This window comes from Chiloscyllium plagiosum, unplaced genomic scaffold (assembly GCF_037043375.1).
Source record: "Chiloscyllium plagiosum isolate Xiang-an unplaced genomic scaffold, Cpla_swu_hap1 HiC_scaffold_21, whole genome shotgun sequence".
In the NCBI taxonomy this organism is placed as follows: domain Eukaryota; kingdom Metazoa; phylum Chordata; class Chondrichthyes; order Orectolobiformes; family Hemiscylliidae; genus Chiloscyllium; species Chiloscyllium plagiosum.
In genome coordinates this window covers 9,330,408-9,345,050 of record NW_028270159.1, presented here as the reverse complement: position 1 = coordinate 9,345,050, position 14,643 = coordinate 9,330,408, and the positions used below count along the sequence as shown (strand labels likewise).

At 50.0% G+C, this 14,643-nt stretch overlaps 1 protein-coding gene across 4 annotated transcripts in view; it reads right to left on the bottom strand.

The window, feature by feature from the left end:
• slc25a25b (solute carrier family 25 member 25b) overlaps positions 1–9,330 on the bottom strand; it is a 41,994-nt gene extending 32,664 nt beyond the window's left edge. For 2 of the 4 annotated variants that reach the window (XM_087998234.1, XM_087998229.1), the window contains exon 1: positions 293–315. Coding sequence is in view for 2 of the 4 variants with exons in the window: in XM_087998230.1 (XP_087854356.1) it covers positions 9,043–9,294 (252 nt within the window). In the remaining 2 variants the exon portion in view is untranslated. Of the gene's footprint in view, positions 1–292; positions 316–9,042 lie in introns of those variants that run through there. The other 2 variants (XM_087998230.1, XM_087998231.1) reach the window with 2 other exon arrangements.
• Between the last annotated feature and the right edge of the window lie 5,313 nt (positions 9,331–14,643).

Here is a 14,643-nt window from a genome sequence, read left to right as displayed (position 1 = left end):
TCATACCACACAGGCAATCATCCTTTTACATTTACTGTAAAAATTGCTGTATAAAACCTTTTCCATAGCAAAAGGGAGAAGCAACGTTCATTTTTCAAAACACATTAAATGCAAAGAGTTTTATAAATAGTTATTTTAACTTGGCAAACTTTTTTCACATTAATAAATGTATTAACAGCTCCAGGGATGTTTGCTCAAGAAATTAAAATTGGATCTTGGACATGCAACATACCCTCTAAAGTTTTTGAAACAAAGCTGCATTGCTCTTGGACCACAAGAATCTCCACACTACCTTTACTGGTTCCTGCACATCTTTCTGTGTCTGCCAATGTCGCTTTCCGTCAGCATCATTCCCATCCTCTCTGTCACTGGGTTTCCCCTGTGTTTCAGTTGCATTGTTCAAGTTACAGGCCTGTTCCTTCCCCATACCTGCATTCTGACACACCACATTCAGGAACATATTATATAGATACTCATAAATAGTCTTAAGCATTCTGTATCTTAAGAATTTAAGACTAAAAAATGTGTTTGACTCCTGTTCGGGAAATGCTGCAGCACAATACACTGTGCTATATAAACTGAACAACAGGCCACAAAGGTTGTGAAAGTTAATGCAGAGGAGAATCATTTTCCCTGCAGTGTCGCAAAACCTGCAGATTCAATGCAGTACTTTACTAACCATTCACAGAACAAGATACTAAGATGCTTTATTAAAGTACCACCCTTTAGCCAATCAAATTATCGATTTTGATGCTGAAGCACCTTTGGAGTCACTGTTGATGACAAGCTGCTGAGCAGTTTGCGTAAATCCACCCAATTTTTCATGTGTTAGACTAGAATATTTGAATCAGACAAGCTCATGGAAAATACAATCAACATTAACTAGCACCTTTGTTTCCACAGGATGCATCAAGGAAACAGGCAAAGCTTGATGAATGGTTTCTCCACTCAGTACAAAACTATATAAAAATAGTAATTAAGCAGAGGTTTTTCCACAGGTCGTAATCATTTTTAACCTACATTTACCACAAAAGAATTTAATTCCCTTCTTTTGATTAGGTAGGCAACCAGACAGTAATGATGCAAAACTGTCATTATCATTTTGTTTTATGCCAAAGTCCAATTCTGAATAACTCCAAATGTAATACATCTTTAATCTGTATCAGATTTAGAAAGCTTATTTTAAAGTGAAACATAAGATGGTCAATATATTGCTTAGGTGGCCAGATTTCACACCAGTGATGCAACATTAAAATCCAAAGCTTTTTTTGAATGGGTAAAAAGGTAAAGTCACCACAGTTTTACCTGACCATAAGGCAGCTCTCTCATTACAGAGACATGACTGGTAGTGGTTTAACCAAAGGGTCACCACACTTCAGGTGAGAGGAGAGGTTATGAAGAAGGGTCCTTAACTTAACCCACATTGTTGCCATCACGCTGCATTGCAAGTCAGCTGTTCTACCAACTGAGCTAACCAATCCCTCTTTTCGGTACTAACCAACAAGAAATATAAAATAAGTTCAATTCCAGATCTGTGTACTTTAGAATTTGTCTACTTACAGAGTCATAGAGCTGTACAGCACAGAAACAGACCCTTTGGTCCAACTCACCCATGCCAACCAGACATCAGAAATAAATCTAGTTCCATTTGGCTCGTTCTCCTTGTATTCCATGTGATCAAAACCTTGCTAACCAGTCTACCATGAGGAACTTTATTGAATACCTTACTGAAGTCCATATAAGCTCATGTCCATCACTCTGCCCTCAACCCTCCTGATCTCCCTCTTAAGTATATTTCTACTGCCTTTATACTCTCCTAGGGATTCACTCAATATCTGCTGTCTATATCTGACAAATGCTTCCTCCTTTATCTTAACCAAAACCTCACTGATAATGTTCATCCAGCATTCCCTGCACCTGCCAGTCTTGCCCTTCAGCCCAACAAGAACATAGAGTCTCTGGACACACTCTCATTTTTGAATCTTTCCCATTTCCTGCTGTTCCTTTACCTTCAAACATCCATCTTTGAGAAGATTTGTACCTCAGGTTGAGATTCTGGATGTAGGTTTAATCACTGAACTGGAAGGTTCATTTCAAGACGTTTCGTCACCTTATTAGGTAACATCTTTCGTGGGTCTCCAGGCAAAGCACTGCTGGTAATTCCTGCTTACTATTTATATGTTTGGGTTTCTTTGGGTTGAATGTTGCTTGCCCCAAAGTGCTCCCCCACTAACACCTCGTCACCTGCCCTGACTTATTTCCCAACAGTAGGTCAAGTTTTGCACCTTCTCTAGTTGGTACATCCACATACTAAATAGAAAACTTGCTTGTACACACAAATTCCTCTCCTTCCAAGTCCCTAACACAGTGACAGTGGTAGCCAATGTTTGGGAAGTTAAAATCCCTTTCCACAACCACCCTATTATTCTTACAGATAACTGAAATCTCCTCACAAATTTGTTTTTCGATTCCCATTGACTATTATAATACAAATCCAATAAAGTGACCTTCCCTTTCTTATTTCTCAGTTCCATCCAAATAACGTCCCTGGACGTATTCCCAGGAATATCTTCCCTAAATACAGCCATTACATTATCCCTGATCAAAACCACCACTCCTCCTCCTCCTCTCTTGCACCCCCTCCCCCCACCCTTCTGTCCTTCCTATTAGAATCATTAATTTGTCAGTCCGGTCCATCTCTGTAATTGCTATGATATCCATAGCCCACTGTCCCAACCGTACCCTGAATGACTGAACAAGATTCAAAAAGTAGAACTACAAAATAAAATGCCTCACCAAATCGGGGGAGGCACTTATGCTTAGACGATTAGCTGAGGTGCTTTGTTTAAAGCAATGCAATGTGGACACTAGTGCAAACTTAACACTTACTCACCATACCTTGACACCCTATCTTGTTGGAACAACTGCAATCCATATTGTGAAGGTTCTGTTAGGTATTGAGTTTCAGGGTTTTGATGGAATGCTGATGATGGAACCAATGGTATATCTGAATCAAGATGGCAGGTGACTTATACGTGATAGTATATAGTATATACTTATACTCAAGCACCTGCTTCTTATGCCATTAAATTACTGTATTAGTCTAGATAAATTAGAATCCACATTCAGTTTACATTGAAGAGGAGCTGTAGCAAAACAACTTGTTACAGCATCCAATGTTCAGTAAGGAGCCATGAATTTTATTGTATTAAGGCCCATCCTTTCACATAACAAGGAAATGCAAAATTCAGTTTGAAATGTAGCATTTTCTGGCACTTTCATTATGAAATATGCATAACTATGTACGGAACAGAACATTGCTTATGGAAGCAGAGAAAGGTCTAAAAAGTAAAGGGTAAAGTAGTCCAACTGAATCATAGGGATGCTCTCTCATTGGAGATACAAAGACAACTCGATCATAGAATCCCTACAGTGTGGAAATAGGCCATTCGGCCCATTAGTTCCACACCAACCCTTCAAAGAGCATCCTACCCAGACCCGTCCCCACCACCTTATCCCCGTAACACTGCATTTCCCAAGGCTAATCCACCTAGCCTGCACATGCCTGAACACAATGGGCAATTTAGCCTGACCAACACACCTAACCAGCACATCTTTGAACTGTGGGAAAAAATTCCTGCTGACGCTGAGAACATGCAATCTCACACATACTGTTGCCCAAGGGCAGAATCAACGCTAGGACCCCAGCACTTTGAGGCAGCAGTGCTAACCACTGAGCCACCATGATGCCCAACTGAGGGTCACCCCACCTCAGGCAAGAAAGAGAGGTTGAGAAGTGGAGAGTCTATTTTTGAACTCGCACTGTTGGCATCACGAGAGGATTAGAGGGCAGTTAGAACAAGGGCAAAAAACAAGGATGGAATTCCCCAGGCCTGGGGAAAGAAGGGGCATCTCATTGCACAGCAGGTTAGAGACTGACAAGACAAATTGTGCTGAACAAGATTTATGAAAATGGACAAAAAGTCTACATGCAAATCTAAATGAGAAATAATCTTGCTGAGCCATAAACACAACTGCTCACGTTTGCAGCATCAGCACTTGCAAGATAAAAGAAAACGAAGGCACGCATTCTATTACCATTCCCTGAAAATGCCACACAATTCTTCAAATTTTAATGGACTTTCAGCATTTTTATAATAAAGGGTTTTAGAAGTGGGACATAATACAAATTGATGCCCTGAGTTCAAATCAAAATTGACAGATATAAATAAACATCAGCAAAATGCACAATGAAATAAGACCCTACAACACAGCTGAATTCAAACATGTGCAGCAGCTAAGAGGCACAGGACACACTAGAGTAAGCGTCAAGATAGTTGTACAACCTGCATTTGTATAGTAGTTACAATGTATGCAAACATATTGGCTAATGGGACAAGATTAAACTAGGATATTTGGTAGGCATGGATAAATTGGACTGGGCTTTTCCATGCTGTACAATTCTGATTCTGACTCTACATACACACCTAAACCTATGTTCTGTAAGTAATTACTCCCTACTGTTTCCACAACTATTCTTAACATGCAATTCAGCTTTTCGTTGTGTGACTAATTAAATAACATGATCTAAAAATACCACGCCAATTCTGGAAGGACTAAACCTCAACTACATTTGGAGAGACTATTAGAGTGAAGAAATGGTAGTAAGACTGCTAGCAGCAATATTGAGATAAACTAAGAATCTCAATGTTATAGCATTTCCAATGGCATCTAATTTATTTACGAGAGCACCATGAAATACAACATGTCACTAGGTGTAAGATGGATTAAAACCTTAAGGACACAGGACTGCATATTCTTTTTCTTTATACTGGATACTACACCATTTTAACATTGTATCTACACATGCGCATGAGAGGGGGCACAAGTGGTTGCAAAAAGACTATATGCTTGACATTGTATCTTCACTATTTTTCTTAGGACTACCATTCATTTTATAATGAAAAAGTAAATCATATGTGACATGCTACAAACAGCACTAAACTCGTGCTCTAGAGTTCCAAAGCAACTCTGTCAATATAAACCTTGTGCTAGTCACTATCGTGATAGATAGCCCCAAGAGACCACAACACTAATCTTATCCAAGACTTCATGACAACAATCAAGCAAAGCTAAAGCATTTTATAAACATCATTTCAACCCTCGAATGAAATTACAGGTTTTAATTTCCATCCAGCCACATTGCAACATGGTCAGTTATATTTCACTTTTGGTGTTCCCTCAAAAAACAAATATTAGAACTAAAAAATACCAACACTACGCAACAAAAAAATCACAAGTACAGCCTTAAAACAAAATCTTGGATAAAATTATCAAATTTGCCATTTGCAGTTAAAATAAACAGTCTACTGAAAACAGAAATAAATTCAGTAGCATCAACATCTATGTCAAGGAAAAAAATTTAAGAATAAAGGTCACGTTCTCAAGTTTCAGATTCAGACAACAATATCAAGTAAATTTACTGTAACAGTACCATTTATCCTGTGGCATTTAGGTTTTGCTATTAGTTCTGCGAATAGCTGACTTCTCATTTAATACAACAGTCTTATTCCTGAAGAAATGTGCTCGCGTGCAATTTTTCAAATTAGAAAATGCGACAATTGTGATGGGCTTTAAAAAAAATATCCGACCCCTCCCTCCCACCCCAGACCCACACCCCCCTTCCTCCCACCCCAGACCCGCCGCCCCCTCCCCCCCACCCCAGACCCTCACCCGCCGCCCCCCCATCCCACCCCAGACCCTCACCCTCCGCCCCCCCATCCCACCCCAGACCCTCACCCTCCGCCCCCCACCCCAGACCCTCACCCTCCGCCCCCCACCCCAGACCCTCACCCTCCGCCCCCCACCCCAGACCCTCACCCTCCGCCCCCCCTCCCACCCCTGACCCTCACCCTCCGCCCCCCCTCCCACCCCTGACCCTCACCCTCCGCCCCCCCTCCCACCCCTGACCCTCACCCTCCGCCCCCCCTCCCACCCCTGACCCTCACCCTCCGCCCCCCCTCCCACCCCTGACCCTCACCCTCCGCCCCGCCTCCCACCCCTGACCCTCACCCTCCGCCCCCCCATCCCACCCCAGACCCTCACCCTCCGCCCCCCCATCCCACCCCAGACCCTCACCCTCTGCCCCCCCATCCCACCCCAGACCCTCACCCTCCGCCCCCCCATCCCACCCCAGACCCTCACCCTCCGCCCCCCACCCCAGACCCTCACCCTCCGCCCCCCACTCCAGACCCTCACCCTCCGCCCCCCACCCCAGACCCTCACCCTCCGCCCTGCCTCCCACCCCTGACCCTCACCCTCCGCCCCGCCTCCCACCCCTGACCCTCACCCTCCGCCCCCCCTCCCACCCGACCCTCACCCTCCGCCCCCCCTCCCACCCCTGACCCTCACCCTCCGCCCCCACCCACCCCAGACTCTCACCCTCCGCCCCCCCACCCCAGACCCTCACCCTCCGCCCCCTCCCCCCCAGACCCTCACCCTCCGCCCCCACCCCAGACCCTCACCCTCCCCCCCTCCCCCGACCCTCACCCTCCGCCCCCACCCCTGACCCTCACCCTCCCCCCTCCCCCCTCCCCGACCCTCACCCTCCGCCCCCACCCCTGACCCTCACCCTCCGCCCCCCCACCCCTGACCCTCACCCTCCGCCCCCCCACCCCTCACCCTCCGCCCCCCCACCCCTGACCCTCACCCTCCGCCCCCCCACCCCAGACCCTCACCCTCCGCCCCCCCACCCCAGACCCTCACCCTCCGTCCCCCCTCCCACCCCAGACCCTCACCCTCCGCCCCCCCACCCCAGACCCTCACCCTCCGTCCCCCCTCCCACCCCAGACCCTCACCCTCCGTCCCCCCTCCCACCCCAGACCCTCACCCTCCGTCCCCCCTCCCACCCCAGACCCTCACCCTCCGCCCCCCCACCCCAGACCCTCACCCTCCGCCCCCTCCCCCCCAGACCCTCACCCTCCGCCCCCTCCCCCCCACCCCAGACCCTCACCCTCCCCCCCTCCCCCGACCCACACCCTCCGCCCCCTCCCCCCCACCCCTGACCCTCACCCTCCGCCCCCCCACCCCTGACCCTCACCCTCCGCCCCCCCACCCCTGACCCTCACCCTCCGCCCCCTCCCCCCCACCCCTGACCCTCACCCTCCGCCCCCCCACCCCAGACCCTCACCCTCCGCCCCCCCACCCCAGACCCTCACCCTCCGCCCCCCCACCCCAGACCCTCACCCTCCGTCCCCCCTCCCACCCCAGACCCTCACCCTCCGTCCCCCCTCCCACCCCAGACCCTCACCCTCCGTCCCCCCACCCCAGACCCTCACCCTCCGCCCCCTCCCCCCCAGACCCTCACCCTCCGCCCCCTCCCCCCCACCCCAGACCCTCACCCTCCCCCCCTCCCCCGACCCACACCCTCCCCCCCTCCCCCGACCCACACCCTCCGCCCCCTCCCCCCCACCCCTGACCCTCACCCTCCGCCCCCCCACCCCTGACCCTCACCCTCCGCCCCCCCACCCCTGACCCTCACCCTCCGCCCCCCCACCCCTGACCCTCACCCTCCGCCCCCACACCCCCACCCCAGACCCTCACCCTCCGCCCCCTCCCCCCCCACCCCAGACCCTCACCCTCCGCCCCCCTCCCCCCACCCCAGACCCTCACCCTCCGCCCCCACCCCAGACCCTCACCCTCCGCCCCCCTCCCCCACCCCAGACCCTCACCCTCCGCCCCCCTTTCCCACCCCAGACCCTCACCCTCCGCCCTCCTCTCCCACCCCAGACCCTCACCCTCCGCCCTCCTCTCCCACCCCAGACCCTCACCCTCCGCCCTCCTCTCCCACCCCAGACCCTCACCCTCCGCCCCCCCCAGACCCTCACCCTCGGCCCCCCCCAGACCCTCATCCTCCGCCCCCCCCAGACCCTCATCCTCCGCCCCCCCCCCCCCACCCCAGACCCTCATCCTCCGCCCCCCCTCCCACCCCAGACCCTCACCCTCCACCCCCCTCCCACCCCAGACCCTCACCCTCCACCCCCCCTCCCACCCCAGACCCTCACCCTCCGCCCCCCCCTTCCACCCCAGACCCTCACCCTCCGCCCCCCCCTCCCACCCCAGACCCTCACCCACCGTCCTCCTCTCCCACCCCAGACCCTCACCCTCCGCCCTCCTCTCCCACCCCAGACCCTCATCCTCCGCCCCCCCACCCCAGACCCTCACCCTCCGCCCTCCTCTCCCACCCCAGACCCTCACCCTCCGCCCTCCCCTCCCACCCCAGACCCTCATCCTCCGCCCCCCCCATCCCACCCCAGACCCTCATCCTCCGCCCCCCCCATCCCACCCCAGACCCTCATCCTCCGCCCCCCCCATCCCACCCCAGACCCTCATCCTCCGCCCCCCCCTCCCACCCCAGACCCTCATCCTCCGCCCCCCCTCCCATTCCAGACCCTCACCCTCCGCCCTCCTCTCCCACCCCAGACCCTCACCCTCCGCCCTCCTCTCCCACCCCAGACCCTCATCCTCCGCCCCCCCCTCCCACCCCAGACCCTCACCCTCCGCCCTCCTCTCCCACCCCAGACCCTCATCCTCCGCCCCCCCCTCCCACCCCAGACCCTCACCCTCCGCCCCCCCCTCACCCCAGACCCTCACCCTCCACCCCCCCCCACCCCAGACCCTCATCCTCCGCCCCCCCCTCCCACCCCAGACCCTCACCCTCCGCCCCCCCCTCACCCCAGACCCTCACCCTCCACCCCCCTCCCACCCCAGACCCTCATCCTCCGCCCCCCCCACCCCAGACCCTCATCCTCCGCCCCCCCCACCCCAGACCCTCACCCTCCGCCCCCCCCTCCCATTCCAGACCCTCATCCTCCGCCCCCCCCTCCCACCCCAGACCCTCACCCTCCGCCCCCCTCCCACCCGAGACGCAGCCCGTCCTGCCTTCCCCAGTCCCAGCAGCAGCTTCCTCCACACACCCAGCCAGCCTGCGGCCTAGCGGGACCGGCGTTTTGAAGCCTGCCAGCGCCGAGGGCTCGCACTCACCCTGAGCTCGGACTCGGTGCGGTAGACGCCGAGCCGCTGCAGGCCGGCCGCCAGGTCGTTGACACACAGGCCGCCGTCCTGGTTGACATCGAGCTGCTGGAAGAGGAGCTGCAGCCGGCGCTCCTGCTCCAGGCGAGCCGCCGCCGCCGCCGCCTGCTGCTGCTGCTCCTGCTCCGCAGTGTCGACGCCCTCACACTCACACCACGGGCCGCCCGAACAACGGCAACAGGCGGCGGCTCCAACTCCTTTCATCGCGGTTCGGGTTGAAGAGGGAACGGGATGGAGATGACCGTTAGCCGCTGGCGGGAAACTCTCGCGGGGCCGGCGCTCCGCTCCTCAGGTGATGGAAACACGAGAAGGGGCGGGACGACCGGCAGTCATGACCGACAGCACCCGACTACCAATGGGGCTTCGGGGCCGCGGCAGAACAACCAATCGACGGGAGGGGAGGCGGTAGCCACCGCGTTCACCAATGGTAATGCAGCTCTCTCCGAAACAGCCAATTAGATGGTGGACGCAAACGTATCTGACAGCCCGGTCCGCCAATAGGACTGCCTGGGGTCCGCCACATGAAGGGAGGGGGTGGTTCGTGGGCGGTTGGGAAAATGAGAGCTCCGTGAGAGACAACCGTCCCGAAGCAAGTTGTCGTTTGGGGGTGGGACAGACTGAGCCGGAGATTCATTATGACTGACAGCTCCATCCACCAATAGAACCTCGGAATTGAGCTGAGGCATCCACTCATGTGGACAGATTGGCGGACCGATCTGATCGACGGTGCCTTTCACCAATGGTAATACAAAAGCTTCTCCAGAGCAGCCAATGAAACGTGGCAGCTGGCGGAAAGGCGATGCCTGGACGGAGATTGACAGCGGTAATGACCAATAAACGTGCCCATTCTCCCGAAGACGGCAGGGCGGGATGATTTGGCGGTCGTTAGGATTGACATCAGCATTCATCAATCCCCATTCAGAACTCTGTCCGGTAAGCCAATAATATATGGTGGGTGTGCTGTGGCTTTGATTGATAGAATTGAGGTTGCTAAGCAGCTGGTCAAACTATTAACCATCGAGTGAAGGTTATCAAATGATTGATAACTATGTTATCCAATAGACGTTGGCCAGTGAAGAAGCCTTGGGTACTCCCAAGCGAGGGAATTGTCAAAGTGCAGAAGGGGACCATTTGGCCTATAGAGTTTGTCCTCTCTGTTCATAGCTATTTTAGTGCCCTTCCCGCCACCTGTAACCCTGCATGCCATTCCTTTCCAACCTTGGCCTTAATGAAGACATTAAGTTATCATTTGAACAGAAATAATGGGTAGAGGTAAAGGGAAATGTCCAGGGAATGCTCATTTGGAAAGGCAGCAGATACTCATTTGGCTGAATGGCCTCCTTCTACTCCTGTAACCACAAGACCGTAAGAAATAGGAACCTCTACCCCTCAAAATCATAACCCCTCACCATTTTCTGCCCAACACGATCAATGAGGACTTTTTAAGAACTGTAAATGCCTCTTAAAAGCAGGAGTATTAATAACCAATGATTCTGAATTTTTAAAAATCCATTCATGGGATATGGGCATTGCTGGTAGGGCCAGCATATATCCCTCATTGCTCTGTGTTAAGACACATTGTTCACTCTCCAAAAGTGCGATGGATGCTGGGACAGTGAGTAAATTTAAGGAGGAGTTAGACTGATTTTTAATTGGTAATGGGTTGAAGGGATATGGAGAAAATGCAGGAAAATGGGGGTGAAGGACATATCGCCCATGATCAAATGGCGGAGCAGACTTGATGGGCCGAATGGCTTAATTCTGCTCCAATATCTTATGAAAGAATGTGTGAAACTATCACTTAGTGCTGAGGGGTCCAAAGCAAATAAGGACATGCCAATCTCTGATCTACTTCCATTGAATTCAATATTCACAATTGACCCATTTGGAAGTGTTACACTAATGGGGGATCTGAACCTAAGCAGTAGCTAAGCGGTAGGGACACTACCACTGCACCACAAGAACCCTTTCATTTCATTGTATTATTTATCCTTGCTTCCATTATAGCTTTTTTAAAATCCTGAAGTGTCATCATACACAACCAAACAGCTATTTTCCCAGCCATGGTGTTTTGTCATCCATTGTCCTCTACCAGTAAATCACTTTTGTTTCCAATTAATCTGTTTACACACAGAGCCCTTTGAGATCAATGCAAGCCAGTAAAGATAAGGGAGAGAGGGAGGGGGCAAAATGAAAATGGAGTTGGAAGGGGGGATAAACCAGTTCATCCCCCTATGGTGCTCACTTCTCTCCAAATACATCGAGAGGCTTCCATTGTATTAAACCAGGTTCAGAATCCAAATGTGGGATATGGGCATCCAAACATCTAGAGTGCAATTGACACCTGGATTTCTGAGAGAACGTGAGAATGGGCCAATTAACCTGTTTAACAAAATCAAGTGTCCATGAGAAACATCCAGTGCGGTGGAATTGACTTTTTTGTTTGACATTATGTATCTTGGCAACTTGGCATGAATGGAGAGAACTGTGTGGATACAGGGGTGGTGGTCCAATTAGAGTGTACAGAACAATTATACTTTACAATACCTGACCAACCTGCCATCTAGTGCGTACATGTCCCATGCTAGAAAGCTGTATTTGCAAAGGCCAACACAAAAGCCGTTTACAAAATGTTATGAGCTCTGTTGTCACCATCACCTGGAAGCTCAGTACACAATCCCTTTGTTTCAAGCACCTCTTTAATGCCAGTTAAACCAAAGATAAGTCAGTTCCAAAACCACAAAGCTCCACAATTGTTATCATAGTTTATATTTCTTCCCCCTTTTAAAGTTTCTTTCTCTTTTTGCAAACCGCAAAGCACTTTCCAAAATACTTTTGGGAAACAACAATATTTGTTCTGTATTGGTGAGTGTGTTTGCTGCTCAAAGGCTTTTAGAGTGCAGTTTTACTCAGTCATTGCAAAGAAAATTAAGGTGGTGGTGATGTTAATTTCTGAAGAAGGGTCCTGAAGAAGGATTACACCTGAAATATTGACTTCTCCATCTTCCTGATGCTGCCTGGCTTGCTGTGTTCTTCCAGCCTCCTGCTTGTCTATGTTAATTTCTATAGCCGATAAAGATTGTTGAGTGAGAAGCTATTCCAAACTGATATATTTTGTGCAACATCTTATCAGCCTGGTGTTTCCTTTGAAGTCTAACCTTTGAAGGTCATGCATTCAAATAGGAGCATCAAACTGGTCAGGGCATAGTGGTGTGCAGGGACATGATTTGATTTTTGATTTGATTTGATTTATTATTGTCACATGTACTGAGATGCAGTGAAAAGTTATAGGGTCATAGAGCACAGAAACAGACCCTTCAGTCCAATCAGTCCATGCCATCCATGATCCCAAACTAAACTAGTCCCACGTGCCTGTGCTTCACCCATATCCCTCCAAACATTTCTTAAATATGTATTTATCCAAAGGTCTTTTGAACATGATGATTGTACACACATTCACCACTTTCTCTCGCGGTTCATTTCACACACACATGAACTGTCTGTGTATAAAGCCCCCATGTCTTTTTAAAACTTTTCTCCTCCCACCTTAAATGTATGCCTCCCCAGACTTGAAATCCCCCACCGGAGGGAAAAGGTACCTGCTATTCATCTTATCCATGCCCCTCATGATTTTATAAACCTCTATAAGATCACCTTCTACACTCCAGTGAATAAACATCCCAGCCTATCCAGCCTTTCCTTATGATTCAAACCTTCCATTCCCACCAACATCCTGGTAAATCTCTTCAAAATCCTCCCCAGCTTAATAACATCCTTCCTATAACACAGAGATTGTATTGTATTGTATTCCAGACACATCATACCTTACATAATTACAACAAGGTAATAGAACAGAATATAGTGTTACAGTTACAGAGAAGATGCAGAGAAAGATCAACTCTAATATATGAAAGTCCGATCATAAATCTGATAACAGCAGGGAAGAAGCTGTTCTTGAATCTGTTTTGATGGATCCTATAGGTGGATTGACTGAATATTTTAAACCGTCTCTGTAATGGTGCACATATGGTGTCCTTAATCTGTGAAATGATGAAGTAAATTCCTGCTGTCAGGGCTCTCACTGGGACTAGTTCAAAAATAGAATAATATAAATAGATTAGCAGCTGAAATAATCCTCCTGTCATCACTCTGTGCCCTATTTCACTAAGCTGCCTTCTGAAATCGTACCCAAGGCTACACATTATCACCAACCTTTCAGAATAAAAAGACAAATTTAAAATGGCAAGCAGCTCTGGCAGCATCAATAGAGAGGGACACAGAGACAGGGTTTCATGTCAATGACCGTTCCTTGAGGGTTTATTAGCCAATCCACAGGCTCTGGTCCGGAAACAGCTCAGAGACGCCTGTTCTCTGCCCCCTCCCACTGCTACCCAGCTACCTACCTCTAGCTGCACCACCCCGCTGCTCCCCCACCCCAGGCCACATGGCCAAGGGGGTGTCTGGCATTAAAAAAGTAGTCACGAAGAGCAGTGTGGGAACCAAACAATGGGAACTGGACTCCTCCATGGAAATGTCAATGATGTGGCGATAAGGTTCAAAATCCCCTAAACATCAGAGATGCTGACCAGTAAAAAAGACCCCTTTGCTTCAAGAAAAAAAGGATGGCTTTCATTCCTATAGTGCCTCTCAGAAATCAAAGACATCAAAGTTAGTTTGCAGGACAGCAAGAGGCCACTCAGCCCATCTGGCCAATGCCAGCATTAATGCTTCCACCCAGCTAATTTGTCTGATCCCAACAATATGTGCTTCTGGTCCTTTCTCACGCGTGTGACTTATCAAGGTCTCTCGAAATGCCTCCATCCCTTTCGCCTGTGGGAACTAGTTCCACCTTATCCCCACTATCAGTGTCCCGAATTCCTGACTGAATCTATTCATGGCTGTTATACGTTTATATCCCCAAGTCTGGCCTCCCCCAGCGTTGGAAACATAATCTCAACATTAACCCTATCGTAATGTAAAGTCTTCTATTGGGTCACCCCTCAGTCTCAATAAAAGCCCCAATCCATTCAGTCTTTGATGATAATTTGAGAGCCTCTCAGTTCTGGGATCATCCTTGTCATTCAGTTTTGCACTTTACCCTGTGTCCCTGTAATATTACATGGAGATCCGAAGTGGTCACAATATTCCAAGAGTGGTCTGACCAACGTTCAGCACCTTTTTGGTGTAACTCCTTCGAATCCTGTCCCTCTCTTTGTCCAGCTGGGTAGTGTTCAAGACAGAGGTAGTGGTTTCAAATCACACTCCAGAGGACTGAGTGTGATGCCCTGGTGACGGAGTGCCACACTGTCAGAGAGGTTGTCTTCTGGGTGAATTGACAAGCCAGGACCCTGTCTGAATTCTGGATGTAAAAGATCCTGTGACAGTAAGAGGGGCAGGGGAATTCACCTGGTGTTCTGACTGTTGTGGGTAAATCACCACAAGCTACCTTTAATTCAGTATTTACTAAGAAATCTCACAATTAAGTACTGAAACGCTGATTTTAACTTTACTGCATGTAGCAACCAAAGTAAGATCCCTCAAGTAAACAAGTTA